At 39.8% G+C, this 27,086-nt stretch overlaps 1 protein-coding gene across 2 annotated transcripts in view; it reads right to left on the bottom strand.

Annotated features, from left to right (window-relative positions):
- The window catches only part of MAN1A2 (mannosidase alpha class 1A member 2), a 180,151-nt gene extending 160,961 nt beyond the window's left edge, over positions 1-19,190 (bottom strand). For both annotated transcript variants that reach the window (XM_030324560.1, XM_030324561.1), the window contains exon 1: positions 18,447-19,190. In XM_030324560.1, the coding sequence (XP_030180420.1) occupies positions 18,447-18,748 (302 nt within the window). In that variant the 5' untranslated portion in view covers positions 18,749-19,190. The remainder of the gene's footprint in view (positions 1-18,446) is intronic.
- Positions 19,191-27,086: the final 7,896 nt, after the last annotated feature.

Genomic DNA, 27,086 nt, shown 5'->3' with positions numbered 1-27,086 from the left:
GTCACTGTAGTAAAACTTACGGTTCTTTTCAATTTACTCTATGCTTAAGATGTCAATATGCAACCCCTTATCTAAATTAAATGATTCACCAGTATATTGGAAGCAGAATCCCTTCTCTTCATATAAAAGTCAGAACGTTGAAGATAGTTTGTCTATCATCTAACAGCAAGACAAAAGCCCATGACCTACACTTAGGCAATCAGATTCTCTGGCTGGGACTACAGAGCTGAAGTAACGGACATAAAAAAGCAAGGACTCAATTTTAAAAATAAGAACTCAGGAAGCAGAGGAATCCAAGGTCAAAAGGTAGCAAAGCCATAACCCGTGCTCAGCGACCAGCAGCACTGACAGTGGTACACTAACTGCTTCTTCGCCCTCACTATGGTTCTGCATACCCAGCTTCCTTTAATGCCTATTTTCCAAACCTCGTTCTCCAGCCTTTATGCCAATTCTGAAAGCCAACCAATATCCTTCTAATTAATATCTTTTTTGACATGCATTACACCTGGTTTCTACTGTTTGTATCCAAAATTCCTCTCCTGCAATATTTTTAATGCAAACGGAACAGGTATTCTGGGACTATGACCTAAGCTCATGCCTTTGACTCACTCTCAAATGTTGCTAAGGCAATTCTAACCAGCGTAGAATGAAATATTCTGACGCACCAACACCACTGAAAAACAGACGAGTCCCACCTAATGCTTTAAACTCCAAGTTATTCTGAATATGGCATAAATGAGAACAAGGCGAAAAGCAAGACGGCAGTCAACCAATGCAGAATTTCTATTTACTATTACTCACTGATATAGAAATTACTTTCAGGAATGTGGGAAGAGACCTGAGACCTGGCACGAACCTACACAGCCTGCTCTCCTGCAAAGCTATTCACGTGCCTGAGTTGAGAACTGCTCTAACTTCCAGCAAAGGCTGAGAGGGCCTGCCTCAGTCACTCCTGCGAAGAGGTCCTCCTGATCACCTGCCCAATCTAAAAGCATCACCTGACGGAGACTACTAGGCTCTCCGGAGAAAAGGCCCAACCCAACAGGGATCCACTTTGCCTCAGGTGAGCTGCTGGCCATTCAACTCCAATTCTACAAAAAGAGGCCCCTCATAGACTGTTTCACTGACTGCTCATCTGGATCTGATTAAAGTCCATACACTAAAAACAGGGAAGCCAGATAACACCAGTGAGTAAACCTAAATCTTAAATTCTAAATCTACTCCTCTATACTCTGCCTCATGATCCTGGGGCTTAGACTCTGCAAATTATCTCTCAACTGGTCTCCTATTAGGTTCAACCAAGAGGAGTACAAAAAGAGACTGGAAAGCAGAAGGATGAGATCTTGATAACCTAATTCTAAAATACTTACGGAAATCAATTCATCAGCAAGATGTAGCAATTATAAACATATATGTAACACTTATAAACACCAAACAGCAGAACCCCATAATATATGAAGCAAGCATTGATAGGACTGAAGAAAGTAAAAGGCAATTTTACAATTGTTGGAGATTTCCATACTCCACTTTCAACAACAGCTAGAACATCTAAAGGAGAGTTGAACAACACTATAAAACCACTAGACCTAACAAACATATATAAAACACTACCCAACAACAACAAAATGTGCATTCTTCTCAGGTGCACATGGCATTCTCCTAGGTAAACCATACGTTAGACCACAAAATAATTCTCAATAAATGTAAAGAGATTAAATCATACAAAGTATCTTCACTGACCATAATGAAGTTAGAAATCAGTAACAGAAGGAAAATGACAATTCAAAAATATGTGGAAATTAAACAACACACTGAAACAATCAACTGGTCAAAAAAGAAATCACACAGCAAGTTAGAAAATAGGAGACAAATGAAAACAAAAATACAACATACCAAAGTTATGGGATACAAAAAAAGCAGTCCTCAGAGAAAAATTAACAGCAATAAAATGCCTACACTTAAAAGAAGATTTCAAAGTAAAAATGTAACAACTTAAAAACTAGGAAAAAAGTACACTAAACACAAAGCTAGCAGAAAAAAAAAATCAATAAAGATTAGAGATAAATAAAATAGAAAATAGAAAAACAAAGAGAATCAATAAAATCCAGTTAGTTCTTTGCAAAAAGACAGACAAATCTGACAATCCCTTCGCCAAATGACAAAAAAGCATAGATGATGTAAGTAACTAAAATCCGAAATAAAAATGAAAACATTACTGCTGGCCTTACAGAAATAAAAAAGATTAAAAGACAGTACTATAAACAAGTGTACACCACCAGATCAGAAAACCTGGATGAGCTGGACACGTTCCTAGAAACACCAAACTGCAAAAAGTGACTCAAGCAGAAACAAAATTGAAATAGACCTGGAACAGGTAAGGAGCTTGAATCAGAAATCAAGAAAGGCCAGGACCTCCCAACAAAGAAAGGCCCAGGACCAGATGGTTTCAGAAGTGAATTCCACCATGTTTAAAGAATTAACACCAGGGGCGCCTGGATGGCTCAGTTGGTTAAGCGTCCGACTTCGGCTCAGGTCATGATCTCACAGTCTGTGAGTTCGAGCCCCGCGTCGGGCTCTGTGCTGACAGCTCAGAGCCTGGAGCCTGCTTCAGATTCTGTCTCTCCCTCTCTCTCTGACCCTCTCCCGTTCGTGCTCTGTCTCAAAAATAAATAAACATTAAAAAAAAATTTTAAAAAATAAAGAATTAACACCAATCCTCCTTAAACTCTTTCAAAAAATAGAGGCAAGAACACTTCTTAACTTGTTCCATTAAGCTAGTGTTACTGTTTATCAAAGCCAAAGACACCACAAGAAAACTACAGATCAAAACCCTTTATAAATATAAATGCAAATAACCTCTACAAAAGACTAGCAAACTAATCCCAACAGCATATTAAAAAGGCTATATAAACCATGAGCAAGTGGACTTTATCCAGAAATGCAAAGATGGTTCAACATAAGAAAATCACAAAATGGGGGCGCCTGGGTGGCTCAGTCATTTGAGCGTCCGACTTCAGCTCAGGTCATGATCTCGCAGTCTGTGAGTTCGAGCCCTGCATCGGGCTCTGTGCTGACAGCTCAGAGCCTGGAGCCTGCTTCTGATTCTGTGTCTCCTTCTCTCTCTGCCCCTCCCCCACTCATGCTCTGTCTCTCTCTGTCTCAGAAATAAACATTAAAAAAAAATTTTTAATAAAAAAAGAAAATCACAAAATGTAATATACCACATTAGTGGAACAAAGGGAATAAAATACATAAGCATCTCAACTGATACAGAAAAAGCATTTGACAAAACCCAACACCCTTTCCTGATAAACATACAGCAAACTAAGAATATGAAGAAACTTCCTCAACATGATAGATACAGGGCACTTATGAAAACTTCACAGCTATTATCATACTCAACAGGTGAAAGACTAAAAGCTTTCCCAAGATCAAGAATAAGGCAAAGATGCCCACTTTCACCACTGCTCATCAACACTGAACTGTTAAGTTCTAGCCAGAGCAATCAGGCAAGAAAAAAGAAATTAAAGGCATCCAAATTGGAAAGGAAGAAGTAAAACTATCTCTATTCACAGATGACATATACACAGAAAATTTCAAAGAATCCACAAAATGACTACTATAGATAATAAATGAATTCAGTAAAATTGAGACCACAAGCTCAACACACAAAAGTCAGTTATGTTTCTATACATCACAAAGGAAAAATCCAAGAGGAAATTAAGAAAACAATTCCACTCATAATAGCACACAAAAGAATACCTAGGAATAAATTTAACTAAGGAGCTGAAATACTTGTGCACTGAAAACTACACATATTGCTGAAAGAAAATGAAGAAGATATAAACAATGGAAAGATGTATCACAGTCACGGACTGGAAGACTTACTATTGTTAAAATGAGCAATCTACAGATTCAACAAAATCCCTATCAAAACTACAAGAGCTGTTTTTGCAGAAACTGAAAAGCTGATCCTCAAATTCAAAAGGAATTACAAGTGGTCCAACAATCATCAAAACAATTCTGAAAAAGAGTAACAACATTGGAGCATTCACATTCCTAATTTCAAAACTTGCTACAAAGGTTCAGTAATCAAATCAGTATGGTACTGGCATAAGGACAAACATATATAGATGAAAGGAATAGAACAGTGTACAGAAATAGACTCCTACTAGTACAGCCAAATGATCTTTAAAAAAGAGGCCAATAAAACAGTCTCTTCAGCAAATGGTGCAAGGAAAACTGAAGAGCCACATACAAAATAATGAAGTTGGACCCCTTTCTCACACCATACACAAAAATTCAAAATCCACAACCTAAATATAAAAGTTAAAATGGGGGCACCTGGATGGCTCAGTCAGTTAAGCACCCAACTCTTGATTTTGGCTCAGGTCATGATCTCACTGTTTGTGAAATCAAGCCCCATATCGGGCTCTGTGCTGACAGTACACAGCCTGCTTGGGATTCTCTCTCTCTCCCTCTCTACCTCAAAATGAATAAATAAACTTTTTTTAAAAAGTTATAATCATAAAAGTCTTAAGAAAACAAGAATAGATCTTCATAACCTTGGTTTGATAATGGATTCTTAAATATGACATGAAAAGCATCAAGCAACAACAAAAACCTCTGAGCTTCATGAAAATTAAAAACTATTTACATGAAAGAACGTTTTTAAGTGAAAGATAATCTACACAAAGGGCAAAAATATTTACAAACCATCAATCTGATAAGGGTCTAGTATCCAAAAGATACAAAGATGTCTTACCACTCAGTAACAAAAAAGACTAACCACCCAATTTTTTTAAATTTAAAGACCAAGGACTTGGGTGGACATTCCTCTAAAAAGATATACAAATGGCCAAAAAGCACATGAAAAGATGTTCAGTATCAGTAGTCATTAGGGAAATGCAAATGAAAACTACAATGAGATACCACTTTACACACTAGGATGGACAAAAATTTTTTTAAATGTTGGCATATGTGTGGAGAAATTGGAACCTGCAGACATTACTAATGGTAATGTAAAATGATTCAGCTGCCATGGAAAACAGTTTGGCAGTTCCTCAAAATGTGAAACATATAATTACCATATGACCCAGAAAGTCCACTCCTTGCGATACACCCAAGAGAATTAAAAACAGGTACTCAAATGCATGTACACACATGTTCACAGCTGTCCTATTCACAACAGCCAAAGGGTGGGAACAATCCAAATGTCCATCACCAGGTAACCGCATATACAAATCACCTATAAAAACAATGGAGTATCACTTAGCCATAAAAAGGAATGAAGCTAAAATGTGGATTAGTCTCAAAAACATTATGCTACACGAAGAAGCCAAACACAAGGGGTCTTATATATAGCATGACTGTGTTTATGTGAACCATATACCACATCGGTCGTAACATTTACCAGAAGAGATAAATCCTGGGGTACTTGAATGGCTCAGTCAGTTAAGCGGCTAACTCCTGATTTTGGCTCAGGTCCTGAGCCAACATGAGCCAGCACGTGCTCTCTCACTTGCTCTCAAAATAAATAAATCAACTTAAAAAAAAAAAGATAAGTCCTTAGAGACAGAAAGCAGACTGGTAATCTGCTAGGGGCTGGTGGAGAGGACAGAGTGGGGAGTAACTGCTTAATGAATATGGAGCTTCCTTTTGGGGAACGAAAATGTTTTGGAATTAGAGGTGGTGATTGCACGACACTGTGCATGTATTAAATGCCAGCAAATTGTTCACTTTTAAGATGATTAATTTTACGTTATGCAAAGGTTACCTTGCTTGAAGAAATACATACTTACAGAAGAGTTTAGACTCAAATCAAGGTAAAACCCACCTCATAATCAGGGTGCCAGTATGTCAGGTTCTGGTAAGAACCCTCTTCCAGGTTGCTGACTGCCAACTCCTCACACGGTGGAATGAGCAAAAGACAAAGCAAGCTCTCGCCTATCTTTTCATAAGGGCACTAATCCCGTTCATGAGGGTTTCACTCTCATAACCTAATTACCTCCCAAAGGCCCCACCCTCCTCATACCATCACACTGAGAATCAGGATTTCAACATGCGAATTTTGGGAGGACACAAACATTCGGCCCATAGCATTATCTGATATCAAGGCTTACATAATGCCACATTCATTTTTATACTTCTTAAAACAGCAAGCCATGCTAATGCAAAAGAAATATGCAAAAGGACACAGAGAAGCCAGAAACAAACCTATGAAAATATGAAAAATAGCTTTATAGAAGAAATGACATTACAAATCTATGGGAAAGGACAGATTCTTCAATAAGTAGCAGAGGGAAAATCGGACACCTGTATGGAAAAATCTAAACTCAATCCCTACCTCATCATTCATACACAAAAGTCAAAACCATGTAGGTTAAATCCCTAGATGTAAAAAACAAAACTTTAAAACTGCCAGAACTGAAAATATAGGTCACTATAACTTCAGGGTACAAAAGTATTCCCTAAGCAAAATTCAAAAGGCAATACCATAAAGAAAATTAACAATTTCAATTACATTAAAATTTTCCACTTCTGTAAAATCAAAGACACCATCAACAAAGTATAAAACTAAGGCATCCATTACAAGAAGATATGTATAATGCATATAACTAACAAAGAATTCACTCAGAATGTATAATTCATACAAAGAAAAAGGAAAAAAACCCAAAAGAAAAATTGGCAAAAAAAATGTAAACCAGCAACTTAAAGACTAGGAAATCCAGCCAACAACGTTAAAAAAACAAAACAAAACAAAACAAAACAAAAAAAACAAAACAAAACAAAAAAAAAAAACAGTTCTACCTTACTAGTAATTGGAAATAAAAACTAAAATTGGCATCATATTGGTAAAGATTTTTTAAAATCTAACAATACCATCATTTACAAAGATGCAGGTAGGAGTTTAAATTGGTACACTCACTTTTGAGACAATTTAACAAAACAATTTTGAGTCAATGATATACCAACTTTACAACTCAGTTCTATTACTAAGTTTCTACCTTGGAGAAAAAATATGTGCCCAAGAACACATGTACAAGAAGGTTTCTGCAGCAATAGTATGAAATTAACCAAAGACTCTATCAACAGGGGAATATACAAACAATTTGAGGTTTACTCATAAAATAGACTAAGTAAATAAAATAATTGAGCCGCAGCCCAATTAGAAACATACATAAATTGTTAAAAGAATGACGAGCAAAAAGAAAACTTGCAGAATGATATACACTGTGTTTAAGAACATGCAAAATTATATTATAATTATATATTTATACTTATTTATAGAGATAGTTTATATCAATATATATGCTGTAGAAGTATAAAACCATGTACTTAAGACAATGTCAAACTCAGACTAGAGGTTTGCCTCAAGAAGGGTAATTTTCAGCTAAAAAAGGAAAATGTTAACATTTTAAATAGCACCTACAGTGACAGTAATATTATGTTAAGACTTTTATTTATGCTTATAACTCTTTAAAAAACAACATTACAGAGAACTTATACCAGATATCAAAACATACTATTATAAAACTATGAAATTAGAACAGTGTGGTGCTTTCAGGAATAACCAGAAAGATCCAGAGGGGGTTAAAAAAAGAAAAAAAAAAAAAAAGAACTATGCACATACTGGGATCTATTACCATTTATGTAAGTAATCCCCTGTTGACAGACATTTAAATCATTTAAAAATGTCATGTTATAGATTCAAGGGATATTCTTGGAACATCTTTTCTTTTTTTTTAATATGAAATTTATTGTCAAATTGGTTTCCATACAACACCCAGTGTTCATCCCAACAGGTGCTCTCCTCAATGAATGGATAAAGAAATTGTGGTTTACATACACATTGGAACATCTTTTTGTGCAGTGATGTGAAGATTTCCCAAGAATAAGTTCTCAGAAGAAGTACTGAACCAAAGAGATATGCACTTTAAATTAGCTAATACTATCAAGTTGTTCCTCATAAAAATTCTATTAATTTAGGGGCACCTGGGTGGCGCAGTCGGTTAAGCGTCCGACTTCAGCCAGGTCACGATCTCGCGGTCCATGAGTTCGAGCCCCGCGTCAGGCTCTGGGCTGATGGCTCAGAGCCTGGAGCCTGTTTCCGATTCTGTGTCTCCCTCTCTCTCTGCCCCTCCCCCGTTCATGCTCTGTCTCTCTCTGTCCCAAAAATAAATAAACGTTGAAAAAAAAAAATTTTTTTAAATAAAAATAAAAAAAATTCTATTAATTTAGACTTACAAACAGTGCAAGTGCAAGAAGGACCAGCCACTCAATGTTCAAGGTTATTACCAATCTTTTTAAGTAGAGGGAAAAATCCAGGTCATGAAAAGATAAATGTTTATTAATGGCATCACTCATTAAGAGAAAAATTATTCACATTTATTATTACATGCATTACAGATACATACCAACAAATATGTCCTTGTATCTGATGCCACCTTACTGCCAAGTAATTTAAAAGGTCATGTATGGCACACAGAACTTTACAAATAAAATATATATAGTTATATAGACAGTTTTAGACACCTAAATATACGCAATTGTGCCACATCTCAATTGGCTGGCATATTTTTTTCAGATGCCAGTGCCTAGTTCTTGACTGAAAAAGAACTGCACCTTGTTTCCAGATAACACAGTCCATATTCAAGAAATGGATAAATTAATGACATAAATTCACTAGGAAAAAACAAAGGGGAGGAAAGAGAAGACAGTAACTTATCTGACCTCTCAAAAAAAATGCCAATGACCTAAATGCATGCGCCAGAGGCTCACCTAGGTGAAAAGGTATCGATAATATATACTCTAAGAATGATGTTAAGATTTGAATCTAAGATTTAAATTTCTGAGTAGTGTCCAAGTCAAAATTAATCTTCCATAATCCCCAATACTTAGTATAATGCTTAGCACATAATAAATACTCAAAAACCCTTGCTGAATAAATGAATGTGACCAGTGTTTTTTTAACAGTAACCTCATTATCACTAAGGAGAGGCCAAGAGATCTGCATAGGTAATAAAGGTTGATTTTATAAATATGTAAATGTCAAAAATGCAAAAGGAAAAACAATATACACATTGTTCTTTGTAGTCTCCAGATTACTTCATGTCCTTTTGTTTCTTTAACTCTTTACATAACTTGTCCTTAAAGTTCTTGTTTAGATATGGGAAATAAAAGAGAATGGACACTTTCAAAGGCATCTCTCAGTATTAATGTTAGAAAATCAAGGAAAATTTTCCATCAAGGGTAATAAGAGCCTTCACAGGTCTGAGGCCTGACTTACTCAGGGATGCTTGTTTTCCACAGCATCTATCCTAAAGACTTAGATACCAAATTAAGAGATGGGATTGTTAACTGGGCTCAAAAATGACACCTGGAAATACCTCTGTAAATATACCTATTACCTTCACTCAGGCCAGCATATAAAATGTTAAAAAAAAAAGTTCAATAAATACTTTTCAAACATAAGAGAATCAAGAATGTATAAAATAGCATTTCATTCATTTACACTTTTTAAATTGGTACAAATTTCATTATAGAATATATAAATGAATTATAGTCACATATAAAATGATTTTAACCTTAATTTTTATATATAAAAATGACACTGCTAATTCCTATTTAGAACACATTTTGTTTTCATAGTATTTGTGGTATCTTAAATTACTGCACATTCTTCAGTTCCCTACTTCATGAAATTATTAGCATTTCGTATGTATGAGCTGGAAGCAATCTAAAGATTCAATCAATTCCCTTATTTCATAAATAGGCACAGGGAAATTAAACAGCTTATCTAAATACATTCTAACAAGTAAGGACGATGCTGAAACTAGAGCTCCTATCTCTTAACACTGAGCCGAAGGGGTGTTTGTTTGTTTTATGTTTGTTTATTTTTGAGAGAGAGAACAAATGGGGTAGAGGCAGAGAGAGAGGGACAGAGGATCCAAAGCCAGCTCTGTGCTGACAGCAGAGAGCCCGTGTGGGGCTCGAATTCACACATCGTGAGATCATGACCTGAGGCGAAGTCAGACACAACCAACTGAGCCACCCAGCACGCCAAGCCCAATGTTCTTTTAAATATACAATGATGCCTTTCTCCTGGACTACAAAAATTCCAAGATAAATCACTGAAATCAATAACCTTTAAAGGAGATTTTTCTTATAATAAATCCTAAAACCTAATCTGTAAATTTTTCACTACAGCCATGTTCTAAAAGGGAAACATGTTCCAGCAAAGTTCAATGGCAAATCAAAATTAACTTTTCTGGGGTGCCTGGGTGGCTCAGTGGGTTAAGCGTCCAACTTCAGCTCAGGTCGTGATCTCATGGCTCATGATTTTGAGCCCCACGTCAGGCTCTGTGCTGAAAGCTCAGAGCCTGGAGCCTGCTTTGAATTCTGGGTCTCCCTCTCTCTGCCCCTCCCCTGCTCACACTCTGTCTCTCTCTCTGGTGCTCTCGCTCTCTCTCTCTCTCAAAAATAAACATTAAAAAAATTTTTCTTTTAATAAACTTTTCTCAAAGAATGTGCACAGTTAATGGAAAATAAAAATAGTAAATGATTGTTCTGGCCAATGAATGTGTAGTGTCAACCCAAACCATAATCTAAAATTTTTTAGCATTTTCAAACAGTAGTAAGCAGAACATTTGCCCAGCTAATCAATTCATGTTTACCATGTACTACCAATTTTGAAAACAGTAGTCCCCCTTCTCTGTGGGGGATAAGTTCCAAGACCCCTAAAGGATGCCTGAAACCACAGATAGTAACAAACCCTATATATACCGTTGTTTTCCTATACATACCTATGATAAAGTTTAATTTATAAATTAGGCACAGTAAAAGATTAACAACAATAACTCATAACAAACTAGAATAACAATATATTGTAATAAAAAGTTATATGAATGTGGTCACCCTCTCTGTCTCAAAATACCTTACTGTAGCACACTCACACTTCTTATGATGATGATGTACGATGATAAGATACTTGTGTGATGAGATGAGATGACCTAGTGATAGGCTGCTACTGACCTTACACGTCAGAAGGAGAATCATCTGCCCCCAGACCACAGATGACTGCAGGTAACTGAACGGAGGACAGAGAAACCACAGATTGGGGGGTGGAGTGGGGGGAACATGTTTAGTTTCTGACGTGGCAACTTTCAGCATGATCCAATTTTATAATATCCATATTTGTAAAAATTAGGTTAGTAATACCTAACTTAACAGGTCTGATGTGAAAACTAAAGGTTAAACATGTGAAAACACTGATCACAGGCTCTCCATTGTTTTCCTCCTTTTTTCCTAAAGAAGGAGAAATTCAGGGGTGCCTGGGTGGCTCAGTCAGTTAAGCATCCGACTTCAGCTCAGGTCACCATCCCGCGGTCTGTGAGTTCGAGCCCCGCATTGGGCTCTGGGCTGATGGCTCAGAGCCTGGAGCCTGCTTCCGATTCTGTGCTCCCTCTCTCTCTGCCCCTCCCCCGTTCATGCTCTGTCTCTGTCTCAAAAATAAATAAACGTTAAAAAAAAAAATTTTTTTTAAAAAAAGGAGAAATTCAATTTGAGGGCATGCAAAATACCTTAGGTACGTTGATAGGAATAAGTATGTTGTAGATAGGGTCAACAGGAATTCTTCCCTAATTTTTTAAATTATTTTTTATAAAGGGCCTTTATTAAAGACTATATGCTTCTCACTTTAAGACATCATTCCTCCTATTTTTGCTTTTTACTTTTCAATTCTTCCTGGTGTTTTGTTTATACCTTCTCTTGGTATGTCACCTTGCCATGAAACATCATTTATTCAATAGGTATATACTTTTATTAAGGACCAAGCGTACTTCAAGCATTGGAGATATAAAGATAAATAAAAGACAGTCATTTGCCCTCAAGGAGCCCATGCTCTTTTAGGAGAGACCGAGAAGTAAGCAAATGACTGTAAATATGCAATCACAGACATACGTGAGAAAGATAAAGTACACGGGAAAAACACTACCTACAGGCAGGGGAGGTAAGGGAATAAACCCATAAGTGGATTTGGGCAATCTCAGCTGTGATGATTAGTTAATATTAACAAGAACCCTGTAGATCAGAAAACACTATCAGGAAATAAGATTAAATGCAAATCAATGAAAGTAACTGAAGCATAGATTTACAACAAGCGATGCTGATAAAAAATAAAATCGAATTTTAAACTACATGTTCTAGAGGCTACATGTAACATACATAAGACAATGTTAATAATTTGGAAGGAATATTCTTAGATTATGTTTGATCCTTTAAAATAAGAAAATCCAAGAAATATTAATAAGAGTAAATAAACATTTCATAGCCCTAGAACACTTTTTATAAAACCCAAGAGAAATTCTGGAAAGACTACCATAGCTTTAAAAAAAAAAAATAAACTAATGCTTGAACAAATCTGATTTCCTTAAAACATTTAACTTCAACCAATAAATACCGTTAACATATTAACATTCAACTTGTGGAGCACTGTACAGTAGGTCATCTCCTGGAATTTCCAACACTCACTGACCAACATGAAAATCAGCATTTATACCTTGGCATTCTGCATTTTAACCAAACCATACTGATATTTTATTCATTTTGGAGAAAAATGAAAAATATACTAACATATTCAGTGATTTTGTAATGCTGAACTAATAAAAGCAAGGTCACTGTCATTTGGCTTAGGATCAGATTTAGACTTTAAGTAATATACAAAATGTCATCTGATGAGCAGCCCCAAAACACAGCCTCTTCCAAATCACTATCAATACCTATGAAAGATGCAGAAAATGACAAAACCTCAGATTACCAAAGAAATAAGAGCCATCATATCAGAATTTGGAAGAATTCTTTACTAACTTATAACCACACTTGGAGTGTCCAGAATCAAGCCTCACCTCATGCAACAAAAATGACCAAACTACTACCCTACCCCAACTGTAAAAGGGTCTGTCCCAATGGAAAAATGGGACAGAGTCCTCCAGTCAGAGCACTCACTGTTTAACTGGTCTTTCCCCACAGTCTCTTCCCAATTCTTACCTTATTATCTAACTAGTTAGTTAGAGAGCAACTCCTAGAGATGGGAGAAGTGCATGGGAAATAGAAAGAAAAACTGATTTCTAGGTGATAAGGGACAAGACAACAAAAACCTCAGTAGCTGTCCATGCAGCCAACTTACTCTCATTTCAGGAATTACATAAAAATGTTCTCTAGCACCAAAACAGTGAGAGGACTAAAGATGCTAATATCACAGCAGAATAGAGGAAATTACACTGAGAGCTGCACAGATCAACTTGTCCTCCAACTACCCAGGTGAAAAGGGTATTCACTCAATAAAAATAGACATACACACACACACATATACATACACACACAAATACACATATACATACACACACACACACACACACACACACACACACACAATAAAGGCATCTATATCAGACTGTTGGTAAATATCAAGTATATACAGACGTTCCTTTAAACAGACTCTGATTAAAGGGAAGTGGTAAAAAGAACCACCAGCCAAAGGGGGTAAATACATTACAAGGGAAAGTCCAGCAGACTTAAATGATGTAACCTCCCCCAAACACGAGCAGAATGCCCTAAGAACAGGATAAGGGGGGAAAGGCATGGAAGAGGGATGAAATAAGGAAGGATATTAAAATTAAAATGACAATAGTGAGATTTTAAATCTCTACTCATGCAATAAAAAGCAAAACTGAATCAAGCAAAAAATACAAATCATGACATGAAAATCTTAAGAAACTCTCACTAAAGCACACTGCAATCTCGACTAGATACATTTCAAGTTCAAAAACAACATGCCATTAGTGACTACCACATTGGCCAGCACAGGGTCAATAGTGATTATGTCTAGTAAAATGTCTCACAGCTAGTTAGTAAAACCAAGATGCAACTTTAGGTCCCTTTAACTCCAAAGCCTGTTTGTTCTTTCTGTTTGAGGAAACTATCAGAAGTTAACATACCTTCAAGTATTCAATTCATACTAACAAAATCCTGACTAGAGGATGAAACACATTGGCAATTCAAATAAATATTTAAAAAACAAAACAAAACCACAAAGCCCATTTATACAATGCCATTACATAAAATGTCAGTTTCAAAAATGAAGGTAATAAGTAAAATTTTCATTAGATAGGTCTATTATGTACACAAATTATGAACATTATACTTTATGTATATCCAGTGTATATTTATAACAACATTCATGTTGTGTTATAACTGACCCCTGTTTTAGTTACCTTGAAATCACAGATGTTAAAACTATCAGCAACATGAAACTATGCGTTTTACATTATTATCATCTGAAAACTATGGACTGTTTGTGAACCACTTAATAGAAGGGAACATACAGGTTTTTCCATGAAAATGCTTTATCTTAAATTCTTATATAATATCAATCATATAAATTATTCATTCCACATAGTATATACGTCTTAGTAATCCATAGCCATGTTACCCAGAAACTGGGAGTTATCCTAGACTGCCTCCTCCTCCTCCCTTAGCCCCCATATGCAATTGACAATCAACTTCTGTGAAACTTAACACTTCAACATCTTGTGAATCAACCACTTTTCTCCACGAATTTCTCTCCTCCACTATCACCAGTGTGGTCTAAGCCAATCTCCTCTGTGACCTAGGCTCTCCTAATTTTACATTTCTTCCTCCTCCTCTCCAATCCAGTGTTTACACTACAATCATAGTGATTATTTAAATTTTTAAAAAATGATTATGGCATTGCCCTGCTTTCATGAAAACCCTTTACTGGTTTCCTACAGTACTCAAGATAAAGACCAAAATACTTAACTGCAGACTCTCCAGGAGCCTGCCCAGGGATTCTGATCTGAATCTGAAAATTGCCATCTGAAAATACCACAGCCTCTAATTTTTTCAAGAGAAATCAGAAATCTAGACTTTCGTGGGAAATCTCCTGATATGTGAAAGCTGGCAACTAACTCATACTTTTTTGAACAAGAAGGCCAAATCTGACCTCTCATGTAGTCTTCACCTAGCCCCACACCAGCCATACCGAACATTTCTCAGGTCCTCAAAGGTGCCAGGCTTTTTTCTTAGGGTTCTCACACATGTCGTATCCTCTGCTTTGACCACTTTTTCCCACATCTCTAGTTCACTTAGCAATCTACTAGTTCTAAGTCTCTGAGCCAGTCACTGCTTCCTCAACGAAGCCTTCCCTATTGGCACTGCCTGTCCCACGACCCCAATCCACAATTATGTACTCTGACAGCACTGAGTACAACTTCATAACATTCCTCATACTTCAACAATAAATTTACTTATTTAATACCCATCATCCTCCTAGATGGGAAGCTCCATTAAAGCAGGGCCTGACACACAGTAGACACGCAATACACATTTGTCACTAACTACTTTGGTTATAAAATGTTCCTTTGGGGCGCCTGGGTGGCTCAGCTGGTTGAGCGTCGGACTTCAGCTCAAGTCTTGAGTTCGAGCCCCACGTTGGGCTCTGTGCTGACAGCTCAGAGCCTGGAGCCTGCTTTGGATTCTGTGTCTCCCTCTCTGACCTTCCCCCATTCATGCTCTGTCTCTCTCTGTCTCAAAATAAATAAACATTGAAAAAAAAATTTTTTTAAATGTTCCTTTAGACAACAAGATTCTGGTATGCTTTTAAAATATTAATCTGTATCTAACTTTTCAGAAACAAGTATGGTATTTAAAGTGGCCTCAATATTAAAGTAATTCAATTAAAACAATAATTATTGATAATAATTCCTAATATTTATTGACCACTTACTAAATACTAAGAACTATTTTGAGTACTTTGTATGTTACTATCTCATTCAATATAACAATCTGTAAAGTAAATGCCGTCATCCAGAGGAAGCAACTTAGGCACAGAGTATGAAAATTTACTCAAGATCATACATCTAAATCAGTGACAAACTAGGGTATGAATCTATGTAGTCAAGACTCAGAACTTAAGCACCTAACTACAATACTAAGCTAACTCATTAATAAAGAAAAGTCAATGCAACAAGTACCCCTTAAAGACTGTGAATAAGAAATAATGGCCATGATTTATTTTCCATTACTTATCCATTAAAGTAAGGTTCCTCATCCCTCTACCCTGCACCCTTCTACACATACACAAAATTAAGATAAATTATCAACTTGTACTTTTCAAATTAAGAGAGATGTTTTTTTGACCCACACCCAAAATACGTATGATTTTAGCACCAACTAACCCTGTTAAAATACTATCTTTCTGCATGATTTTTATAAAGATAATGTGTCTGCATTAGCTTGATGTTTTATGTCTCACATTTTAAACTTGTTATTTGAATGATCTCTGCTTTGAAATGGATTTCATTGCTCAAATTAGAAATTGGTAGACTGTGCTTTAAGATATGGTAAGCAACAATCAATGACATACAAAACAAAGATAAAAACAAACTGATATAAGCACAGAAATATGTATAGAGGTAATACAGGGATCCCTCTTCACCCGAACCCTCACTATGTGAATTCTTGTTTTCCTAAATTCAAGAACTAAATAGACTAGAGTAAACTCTCACAAGTATCATTTGCTACCTGGACTCTTACTATCCAAAACTCAGGATCTGGCTCACCCACCATCCCTTGCTATGAGAACTCAATAACCAACCCTCTAATTCCAAACTCAGGAACCCAAGAATTTGGGATAGCAATACACAAGCATATGCATTCACAGGTCCTATTAATTTAAGAATTTTTGTTTGAGAGATTTAAGTAGGCTTTTTAAAACATGAATAAGATGGACATGCCTATTCTCATTCAAATCTTAAATTTTAACTCCACTTAACTGAGAATCTTTCTATGTGAATATTTCTAAACTAGGATGTTGCCATATACTGTATATATTTTAACCTTTAGACCACACTTAAAATGTGAAGAAAACTGCTCAGTATGTGACGGATTACTATAATTCTAGAGTTAAACAATGTTTATGCGTGGTTGTCAAAAAAAAATCTGAAGCCAGTCTTAACACCCTTTATTTTCAAATATTTATCAGAGCTTCTATAAAAATCATGGGAACTAAGGTTTCTCCAGGAAAATAGTAGTTTCAGTGCTAATTTTTCAGCAACATATTTCACAGATCACATCAGATTTTCTCGAAGTCGCGAAGGGCAAAGGGCAAAATAGAAGGAACTGATGCAAAAGAGTACAGAAGATGAAAATGATGGCAAAAAGTCCAAATTTAGTTACAGAATAATGGCATGAAACAGTTTTAGAAGTAACTACTCCATAAGGTTCAGCCAAAAGTCAAAGAATCAGGAAGAAAATAATGAATTAACAAGATTGAGAATAAGGAAAAACCAGCTGTCATTACAACACTGCATTATCCCAAGTATTTAACTTAGGCTCACATTTGAACCTCAGCTTTTCCAAAAACCTCCTACTTAATAAAAAGTTAAAACTAATGTCAGTTGAAAACAGCATTCAAACACATAGTTTTTTTCACACACTCAAAAATTATTTTAAGAAAAAGGGAAAAGAGGGAATTTAACAGTTAAAAAAAAAATGTAGGTTTGAGAAAAATAAACTACTTTCCCGAACTCTTCTTCTGACACAAATTGCATAAATGATTTAAAGAGACAGTCACTAGAGCTCCCATTTTACCCCAATTTGGCTCTAATCACCGAGCGCTCCCCTCAATTTGGTGATCTGAAAGAATGTGATCCCTTTAACCAAATAAACTGCAACAGTTCCCTGACACACTCCATCTCACACATTATAAAAAATAAATTAAAATATATAACCAAATCTTGTTACAAAACACAAAGTGAAATGACTGTAAGATTCAATGATATTTTTAATGTAACTAATTCCATATGGAGCACCAAAACAGGTCCCTGACAATAACAGAAATCAGTATATTTCTGTAGGCTAAGACACCACAGGTATATTCTGCCCATAGTTTGCCTTCTTAAAAAGCTAAGATTCACTACTAAGCTTTAACTACAAGCCAGAGAATAAGAGCCCTCTGGGAGAGAACAAACTCACAGAAGCGGTCAGGATTCAATGGGTCTATTTCACAGGGTGGCACTAAGACTGAATGCAACACATTCTTAATAAATGAAGGCGCAGCATAGGTCATCACTTCTTTAAATTAAATTTTCATACCTCCATTCCCAAACGTTCATATGAGGCACTACATCTCTGAGCACAAACGTTTCTCCTCTATAAAACAAAGGAGCTGGAGGACTAGGCTCTAGGAGCCCTTCCCGTCTATGGTTCCATTCTATCAGTTCTGAAATAACTACAACTCTAACGACTCGAGGAAAATTACATTTTACTGCAACAACAACAACGAAAAATTTTAAGACCGGTCTGATGCAATAAACCATACCTTGCTCTGCCAAATGTTAATATCAGAACTTCTGAAATAAACAAACCTGTGTCTATGTTCATCAGGTCCATGGATCAGGAAGACTCCAGGGTTTTTGGCCCCTTTGCTGGCATCTACATGGGGAATTAACACATCTTCCAAACCCAGATCAAAGCGTTTGTGTTTTGAAGAGTCTGGAAGGAAGAAGAATGCCCCAAAACACAGGGTGATGAAGGCACTTAGAATAAGGAGGAGGATAAACTTCTCAGAAAGTCTCAAGGTAGCCCTGTGGTGCGGAAAGGAAGGCGGCCCCAGGTTCAGAGGTGGTATCCTTCGTCCAGATAAAGGGAGCAGGGCCGGAGTAGTCATCGTTTACGCTCTCGGGCAGAATATTTTATAAAGTTATCATCTTATATCAAATGTACAATACATTGAACAGTCTTCAAAATCTTGGCAAAAATGGGGAAACTCAATTTTGCTCCTCTTAAAGGACTGTTGTGCTTTTTAATAGGGCACCTCTTTCACGCTCGTCCAATTACATTCAAAAACGTGTGTGGCCCCCACACGATCACTAGTTTGTGTCCTGTGATATTTTCTCTGCCATTTGGCTTTCAGTACCTCCTCGGGTTATCACAAGTCTCCTCTTCATTCCTAACGGCGGACAAGGCAAGCAACGCTGCAGAAAGGATGCAAGGTGGGGTCTTCCATTCCGGCACCCCAGTGAGATGCTCCAATGTGGTCTGCCGCCCCAAACGGGAGCCTGACCAGATCCGAGGAGTTGCAGAAGGTTCACTTAACCACCCCTGATGCTTCGATTTCAGAATCTCTTCACCTCGGTGGTGGAAAAATAAGGGGCTCCTCGGAAGTCTGCCAACGGGGAGGGAGGTCTCCCGCCTCGCCGGGAAGGCGAAGCAGCGGCGCCGGGCGAAGTCGCAGGGAGGGGGTCTCGCACGCCCGCGCCTCCCGACGCCGCCCCCAGGCTCCCGGCTCCGGGGAGAGCTCCGACGCTGCCCCCTCGACGGCCGGCACGAAGGGCATTCGCGCCCCCAAAAGCCTGCGCCCTCGCAGCCGCCGCCGCCGCCGCTGTTGCTAGCACACGGGTCTGGCGGGGAGCGGAACTTCCTCCTCGGGCGGCCACTGAGAAGCCCCGGCGTGTGCGGGGGGAGGGGAGGCGCGGCGGCCGCCCCCGCCCGGCTCCGCCTCCCGCTCGCCGCCGCCGCCGCCGCCGCCGCCGCCGCCGAAGTTAACCCCGGCGCCTGCTCCCCGGACGAGGCCGCCGCTGACCCCGCCGCGCCCCGCCGCGGTGACCGGGCCCCCGCGGCTCTGCGGCGTGGGAAGAAGCCGAGCCTCGCCCCCTCGGTCCGAGAGCCAGGGGCAGGCGCCTGCTCATTCCTCGCTCGGCGCTGGGGAGGCGGCGGCCCCGGGCGCGCGGGAGCGGCCGCGCCTCGGGCGGGCAGAGGTCGGCCCCGTCTCCGTCCTCGCCGGCCGCCGTGGGGGCCTCCTCGGCGCCGCCTCCGGTCGCTCGCAGCGGCGGCGGCTGCGGGAGAGGCGGCGCGTCCACGCGGTGTGGGGCTGCGGCCCGGTCCTCGGCCCCTGCCTCTGAGGCCCGGAGAGCGCAGACAGCAGGAGGCCGACACCCGTTGGGCACACGCCTGCGAGGGACCCGGCGTGCGGGGGATCGGATGGCGCGGGCCGGCCTGCCGCCCCGACTCGCGAGTGGGCGTCCCCGGGCGCCGGAGTGTGAGGTGCGCGCGCACGCTCCCGGCCCCGCCCCGCCCGGCCCGCGCTCTGGCCTCGCGCCGCTGCGGGCTCCAGCGCCCGCCCGCCGCCCGCGCGCCCCCCCGGAAGCGTCCTGCCTCCGTCGTCTGGGCGCGCGGTGGGCGAGGGTCGCCGGCTGCGCCTCGCTGCCAACTTCGCCGCTGCCAGGCACTTTGCCATCGCCGGTTGGTGGCCCTGACCCGGCTTTGGGGAGCGGGAGGAGGGCTCAGGTCGCGAAGGTTTCACCTCAGTTAAGGCTTACCAGAATTAACTGGCTCTGGCGTTTAATCTTGCTTCGCGGGGAGTCTTGTGGTATAGACCGTCCGTACCTAGGGCTCAACGGCCGGCTCTCAAACTTCTTCCATGCAGCCGATGTACACACTGCTGGGCACCCTAGGCTCGCTCATCAATACTGAGCTCGGGCCGTGTGCCTGGCTCCATGTTAAGAATGGCGACCTTGCCCATTCCTTAGGGCTTCCATTCTGAGGAACGTGTGACCCCAGCCCGTATGACCCCATATGACCTCAGTCCCCTCGGGGTTCAATTTCGGCAATACATTGTTCTCCCGTGATCTCTTCACACTCCTGAAGACCTCCACTCCCATTTAAAAAAAAGGGGGGGGGTCCGGTTGCCTCAGTCAGTTAAGCGTCCGACTTCGGCTCAGGTCATGATCTCACGGTCCCTGGGTTCGAGACCCGCGTCGGGCTCTCTGCTGACAGTGCAGAGCCTGGAGCCTGTTTCAGATTCTGTGTCTCCCTCTCTCTCTCTGACCCTCCCCCACTCATGCTCTGTCTCTCTCTGTCTCAAAAATAAACGTTAAAAAAAAAAAAGGCAAGTATGAACGAGGAGGTGCTAAAACCCAAAAGGGCGATATTGTTGAAATCCGGGCCTAAAAGCAATCCCTTCATCCGTAGCGTTGAGAAGAACCATGTTGTGATTAAATACAAAAAAAAAAAAAAAAAAATTATGTATACTGTCGCTTGCAACTTACTTTCACATTGAGTTTTATTCTATTAAGATAAATTGTCATTCTTTCTGGGCACATCCTCACTGGTAGCTGGGGATTAGAGAGGAGGCCCTTAAATGGCAGGGGAGAAAAGGACAGTCTTAGCTCAAAAATCAAGCAAAAGAATCCTCATGTTCATTGGCACAAGTCAAAGTACATTCCAGTCTGCACTATTTTCAGAAGCCCTGCATATCTAACTACCTACAATATGACAAAAGAAGTCATTGTCACTTGCCATGCTTCACTGTATCAAAGAGATAAAATGTTAAGGGAGCCCCCCCCCTCACGATTTCACCGAGTCAGGCTGGTAGTGAAGTGTGCTGAATCCAAAGTGAGGTCTGTGTTGGGACACTTGTGAAGAGTAGGTTTAAGAAAGGCCCTACAATGTTATGAATAAGTTTCTAAAGCTGAGCCTGTCTGGAAGCCAAAGGAGAAGAAACATGAGTTTCCTACTGATGAGGTCATTCTTTTCCATGAAAAGATGAGGGGAAATAAATATTGAGCTGTGAATGATGTAGCAAGTTATGTGAATCTTGAAAAGTGAATATCTTTTAAGTTGACACCAAATCATTAACACTAGAGAGATCAATCAGGAAACACGCCATAATCTAATGTGACTTAGGCAGGTTCAACCTGGAAAAGGCTATAGCTTCTGGAAAAGGGTTATATGTCCCCCTTCCTCTTTCTTGCCCTTGCCTTTTTTGCAAAATCCATTTTTCCTTCAGGAAAGTAAAAATGTCATTATTTAAATTCAGGGTTAGGGGCACCTGGGTGGCTCAGTAAGTTGAGCGTCCAACTCTTGATTTTGTCTCAGGTCATGATCCCAGGGTTGTGGGATGGAACCCTCCATCAGACTCTGCACTGTGCATGGAGCCTGCTTGAGATTCTCTCTCTCCCTCTCCGACCCCGCCCCTGCCCAACTAGCACACTCTCTCACTCTCTCCCTAAAATAAAAAAATAATAAAATAAATTAGGGGTCATTACAGATGTCTAAACGCAGTCTGCAATTCTAAAGGCATTGAGAATACTATCAGTTATAATTACAAGCATCAAAAAATAGTGTGTAAAAAAATTAGATATATATATTTAGTGTGTGCGTGTATTCTCTTCTAGAGACTAGGTCCCTTTCAATAAGTTATAAAAGCAGCAGGACTGTTTTGTGGGGATTTTTAAAGGAAGTTGCAAATTTAATTCATAAATTATAATTACAAGTATATAAAATAAAAGATTAAAAGGTAAGACTTGAAAAATAATTATAGCTGTTGTGTTAGGATGTTGGTATTACATATGATTTACCCCCTGTGTTCTGTTTGTGTTGCTTTTATTATTAAATAAATAATGTTATAGAAACTGGTACTTGAGAAAGTTGAGGTCAGGTTTCAAATAGATGGACTCCGTTGTATCAAGGTTAAAACACATCTGGGGGAAATCAACAGAAAGCAGAGAGTACATGAAATATATGTAAATATATGTTACAGGGAAGGATTTCAGTCTAGAGAGTGCAAAGAGAATATCTTATTTTCAAAGAGTAGTTATACTTCGATCAGAGATATAGACGAGATTCCAAAGTGTCAGATAAAGTGATGATTTCCCTTTTATAAATCCATATACATTAATTGATATTTTAGTAAATATGACTTCTTAAATTCCTAGTGAAACAAAATTTATCCGTACGTATTTCGGATTTATAGGACCATTGCTAAGATCCACCTACATATTACACTGTAAAAATTATTTGTCTTTGTTCAGTCATCTGTTAAGTTTTCCATTATCAAAACAATTTTAACACCTATTATACACAGACACACGCACACACACACACACAAATACCATCTAGCTCTGTTTTCATTGAAATTGAGGTTATATGCTAGAGGAAAAAAAAAAGAAAAAAAATATATGCATATACCTGATATGCAAAAAGAGGCTTTTGGTTTACTTAAATAACCTGTTCCTTCCTAGTTTCACCTGGTTCCCAAAGTATCCAAGAAAGATGTTAGAGAAGAAATCATCAGATATGACCACTAAATGCATAGAGAGCCTGTTCTTTCTGCTCTTGCATTGTTCTATGAAGCTTTTTTCCTCGGAGGGTAGGGATAAACTCAAGTTCAATGTTACGAAACTCTCAAGTTAGCTCTATGAAAAATCAGCAAAGCCATAAAAGCTTCAGCTGCCTCACCAGAGCCAAAGTCTTTGCGGCTCATCTGTTTATAAAAGACACATTTGTTGAAGGACTACTGTGTGACATCCCCTACGAGGTGCTAGAGATTTGGAAAATTAAATCAGAATCCCTATTTCAGTGAGCTCCCAGTCTGGTATGGGGAGATAGCTGAACACTGACAATTACAAACCGGGGAGAATTATATTAGAATAAAGCCCCAGGGGTTTGTGGGATCACTCAAAGGGCACCAGAGATGGGGGGGGGGGGGGGGGGGAGGAGAGATTGGGAGTGCATCAGGGAAGGTTGCTGAATCAAGTGCCACCTGAAGTGAGCCTTTAAGTAACCAGGAGGAGAGAAAGGTGGTGTTCCAACCTAGGGAGCAGAATATGCAATACTTGCTGCTTTTTCCTACCACTTATCCAGACCCCTTCCCTGCCTACTCTTCCAATCAATAGCTTAGCTGCCTGGCCCTAATCCCTCAGTACTCTTGAACTGGGAAAGTGAGATTTTCTAATTTTAGAAAAACCTATGACTATTTAAACACGTTGCTGGGACCTCTCCCAGAGCCCAAGAAAGGGCCAAGCAAGGAGGAACCCAGAAGCCTAAGCTTCACTGGGCTCATATAATTACTTCTGCTCTGTATCCAGCCATATCTAAGGCTAGTTCATCCTTTGACCGTCTCAGTTACCCAAGCTTTTCTCATTGCTTACACATTTCTTTTCTCATCAGAATTAGTGTCTGTGGCTTGCAGTGTAGAGTCTTGGCTAATACACAGCATGTCTGCATGGAGGTACCATATGGAGGCTGTATGTGACGAAGCATCAGTAGTTTTGCCAGTGTAAAGGATCACTCTTTCGGGAGGCCAGCAGGCTTGGGCCAGGGACAAAAGTGAGATAGAACCAAGAGACAACAACTGTCTTCTTGAAGAGCTGGAGGAGAGGACCTAAAATCGAAAGGGGTGGACAGGAGTGACAGCAGAGCCTCGCAGCCACTACAGAAGCCTTCCAAGTGGATGCTCTCATCCACCTTGATAAAACGCAGTCTGATGCCAAAGGAAGTTAAGCATTCTTTATAAATCCTCATATTAAAGTTGTTTTTAATCCACTCAAGGCAGTTAACTTGAGACTATGTTTCATTGATTTATACATTCATTCATTAAATATTATTGAGCATCCACTCTCTACTGGTGCTATGCTGCGTTCTAAATATCCCAAGATGAATAAAATATGGAGGGCAGCTGCATGTAATGAAAGGCATATAGGTTCTGTAACTAAAAGAATCTTGGGCCCAATCCTGCTTCCACCATCCTACCTGCGTGATCTTGGAAACATTGGAATCCTTCCTTATGCTTAGTTTCTCCATCTATAAGATTACATTTAAAACACAAACCTCATAGGGTTGTACTTCCCCACAGTGGGGATTCAGTATATTACCTATGGTTTTACCATAGGCATCAGGAGGAGAAGGAGTTGGCAGATGGAAGAAGTGGGAAGAGCCTGTAAAAAGACATGAGGGAAGGAGGAAGAACATGGCATGTTTTAGGGGCATATCTTTACAGGGGGTGGGTAGGAGAGTGTTCCATTAGAATATGACTTTTGTCTCCTTACATAGCTATCCTTCACACTCAGGAGTGGGTTTCTTGATTGGCGAGTACCATTACATTCTGTGGCTTGTATATAGTTCTTTACTGGATGGAGCTAATCTGTTAAAAGGCCTCAATTACTGAGGACTCGTTCTCTTGTTCTCCTTCTGCCACAGACAGTGCAGACAGTGATCTTGGGTAAACGTGTCTGCTTTGCAGACCCAACTTTCACCTTTGGTATGGTGTTTGGAGGCTAAATTCTGTGGGAGCTGGAAGCTGGTACAGAATGTCAGCAAGCCCTTTTGGGTTACAGATCGAGAAACTTGCTCTTTATTAGCTTATCTTGTAATAAAGCTGGCATTTTTTTTTCAATCTCCACTTGACCGTCCCCTATGTCTTACTTCATCCAAAAGTCAGGGGGGCGGGGTGGGGAGAAAGGGTATGCAATTTATTGATCCTCTAAAGTAATGAATGTTTGGCTAGAACATAGAGTGAGGGATGGTGAGAGATAAATCCAGAGAGGTAAACGCAGAAGGACTTCTGTTCAAGTTGGTGCAGTAAGGTCATGCTTTGATCCATTCCCTTTACTCCACACAAATAGCAATGATAATTAAAATATAGAAAGAGAAAACCGGAAAGGTATAACCAGGCTCAGAAACAAATAACCCCTTTCATAGATCAGAAATGGAATAAAAATGTCTGCAGAAAGCACTTAGCAAGTCTGAAGCCACAGGCCTACTGGGGTCTCAGGTTTGAAAGCCAAGATTTTTGTCTCCTGCAAGGTGACAGGAACTAAAGATGCTCCAAACAAGGTGGAAGACAGAAGCCAGGCTTGGTTCTTGAAATCAGGAGCTCATGAAAGAAGGCTGAAAATAAACTGCTGCCAACCCACGGCCTGGGGAAGCAGAAGGACAAAGACACAGCCTTGGAATCAGGAACCAAGCCAAGCAGGTGGCCAAGGGACTGGTTCTGCAATAGCCCCAATATCACTGTCGGGTAGAAACATCAAAATGCCAGCAGTAGACCCGATTCCAGAATGGAGATCCAGGGAGGCAGGTGGAGGCAAAAGTCACTGAACATAGAGGGGTGAGCACAGGGTAAGTGAAAGGGGTGGGGGAGGGGAACCCGACACTAAACTAAAACAGAAAACAGCAAATAAAAACTTCCCACTCAATATGAGTCTGACCACCAAGTTCCAAGCACATATCCGTATCTAACACTGAGAAAAATGACCAAAAAAATGAACACTCAGAACATGAATTTTTTTTTAATGTTTATTTATTTTTGACAGAAAGAGAGAGAGACAGAGCATGAGCAAGGGAGGGGCAGAGAGAGAGGGAGACACAGAATCCAAAGCAGGCTCCAGGCTCTGAGCTGTCAGCACAGAGCCCAACGCAGGGCTTGAACTCACAGACCGCGAGATCATGACCTGTGCTGAAGTCAGACGCTCAACCAACTGAACCACCCAAGCGCCCCACTCAGAACATGAATTTACGCTAGATAAAATTAACTCTATGGAACTTAATTAGTAAAGCAGTAAATATTAAAATAAATATTAATAAAATAAATACAATATTAAAATATTAATATTTTTTGCATTCTCAAAGAGATAAATGACAAGAAATTGGGGACATTTTATTTTTTTATTTTATTTTAATTTTTTTAATGCTTATTTATTTTTGAGAGACAGAGCATGAACCAGGGAGGTGCAGAGAGAAGGAGACACAGAATGCGAAGCAGCTCCAGGCTCTGAGCTGCCAGCACAGAACCTACCACGGGGCTCAAACTCAGGAACTGCAAGATCATGACCAGAGCTGAAGTCAGACTCTTAACTGACTGAGCCAGTCAGGTGCCCAGAAATTAGGGACATTTTTTTTTTTAAATTTTTTTTTTTCAACGTTTATTTATTTTTGGGACAGAGAGAGACAGAGCATGAACGGGGGAGGGGCAGAGAGAGAGGGAGACACAGAATCGGAAACAGGCTCCAGGCTCCGAGCCATCAGCCCAGAGCCTGACGCGGGGCTCGAACTCACGGACCGCGAGATCGTGACCTGGCTGAAGTCGGACGCTTAACCGACTGCGCCACCCAGGCGCCCCAAGGGACATTTTTAAAGGACAAGAAATTAGGGAACAAATGCAAGCTGAATAAATAACAGATAAATGTGAAATAGAACAAATAGAAATCTTAAACATAAAAGTATGG

The sequence above is a fragment of the Lynx canadensis genome, chromosome C1 (assembly GCF_007474595.2).
Source record: "Lynx canadensis isolate LIC74 chromosome C1, mLynCan4.pri.v2, whole genome shotgun sequence".
Classification (NCBI taxonomy): Eukaryota; Metazoa; Chordata; class Mammalia; order Carnivora; family Felidae; genus Lynx; species Lynx canadensis.
This window is presented reverse-complemented; position numbering and strand designations above follow the sequence as displayed.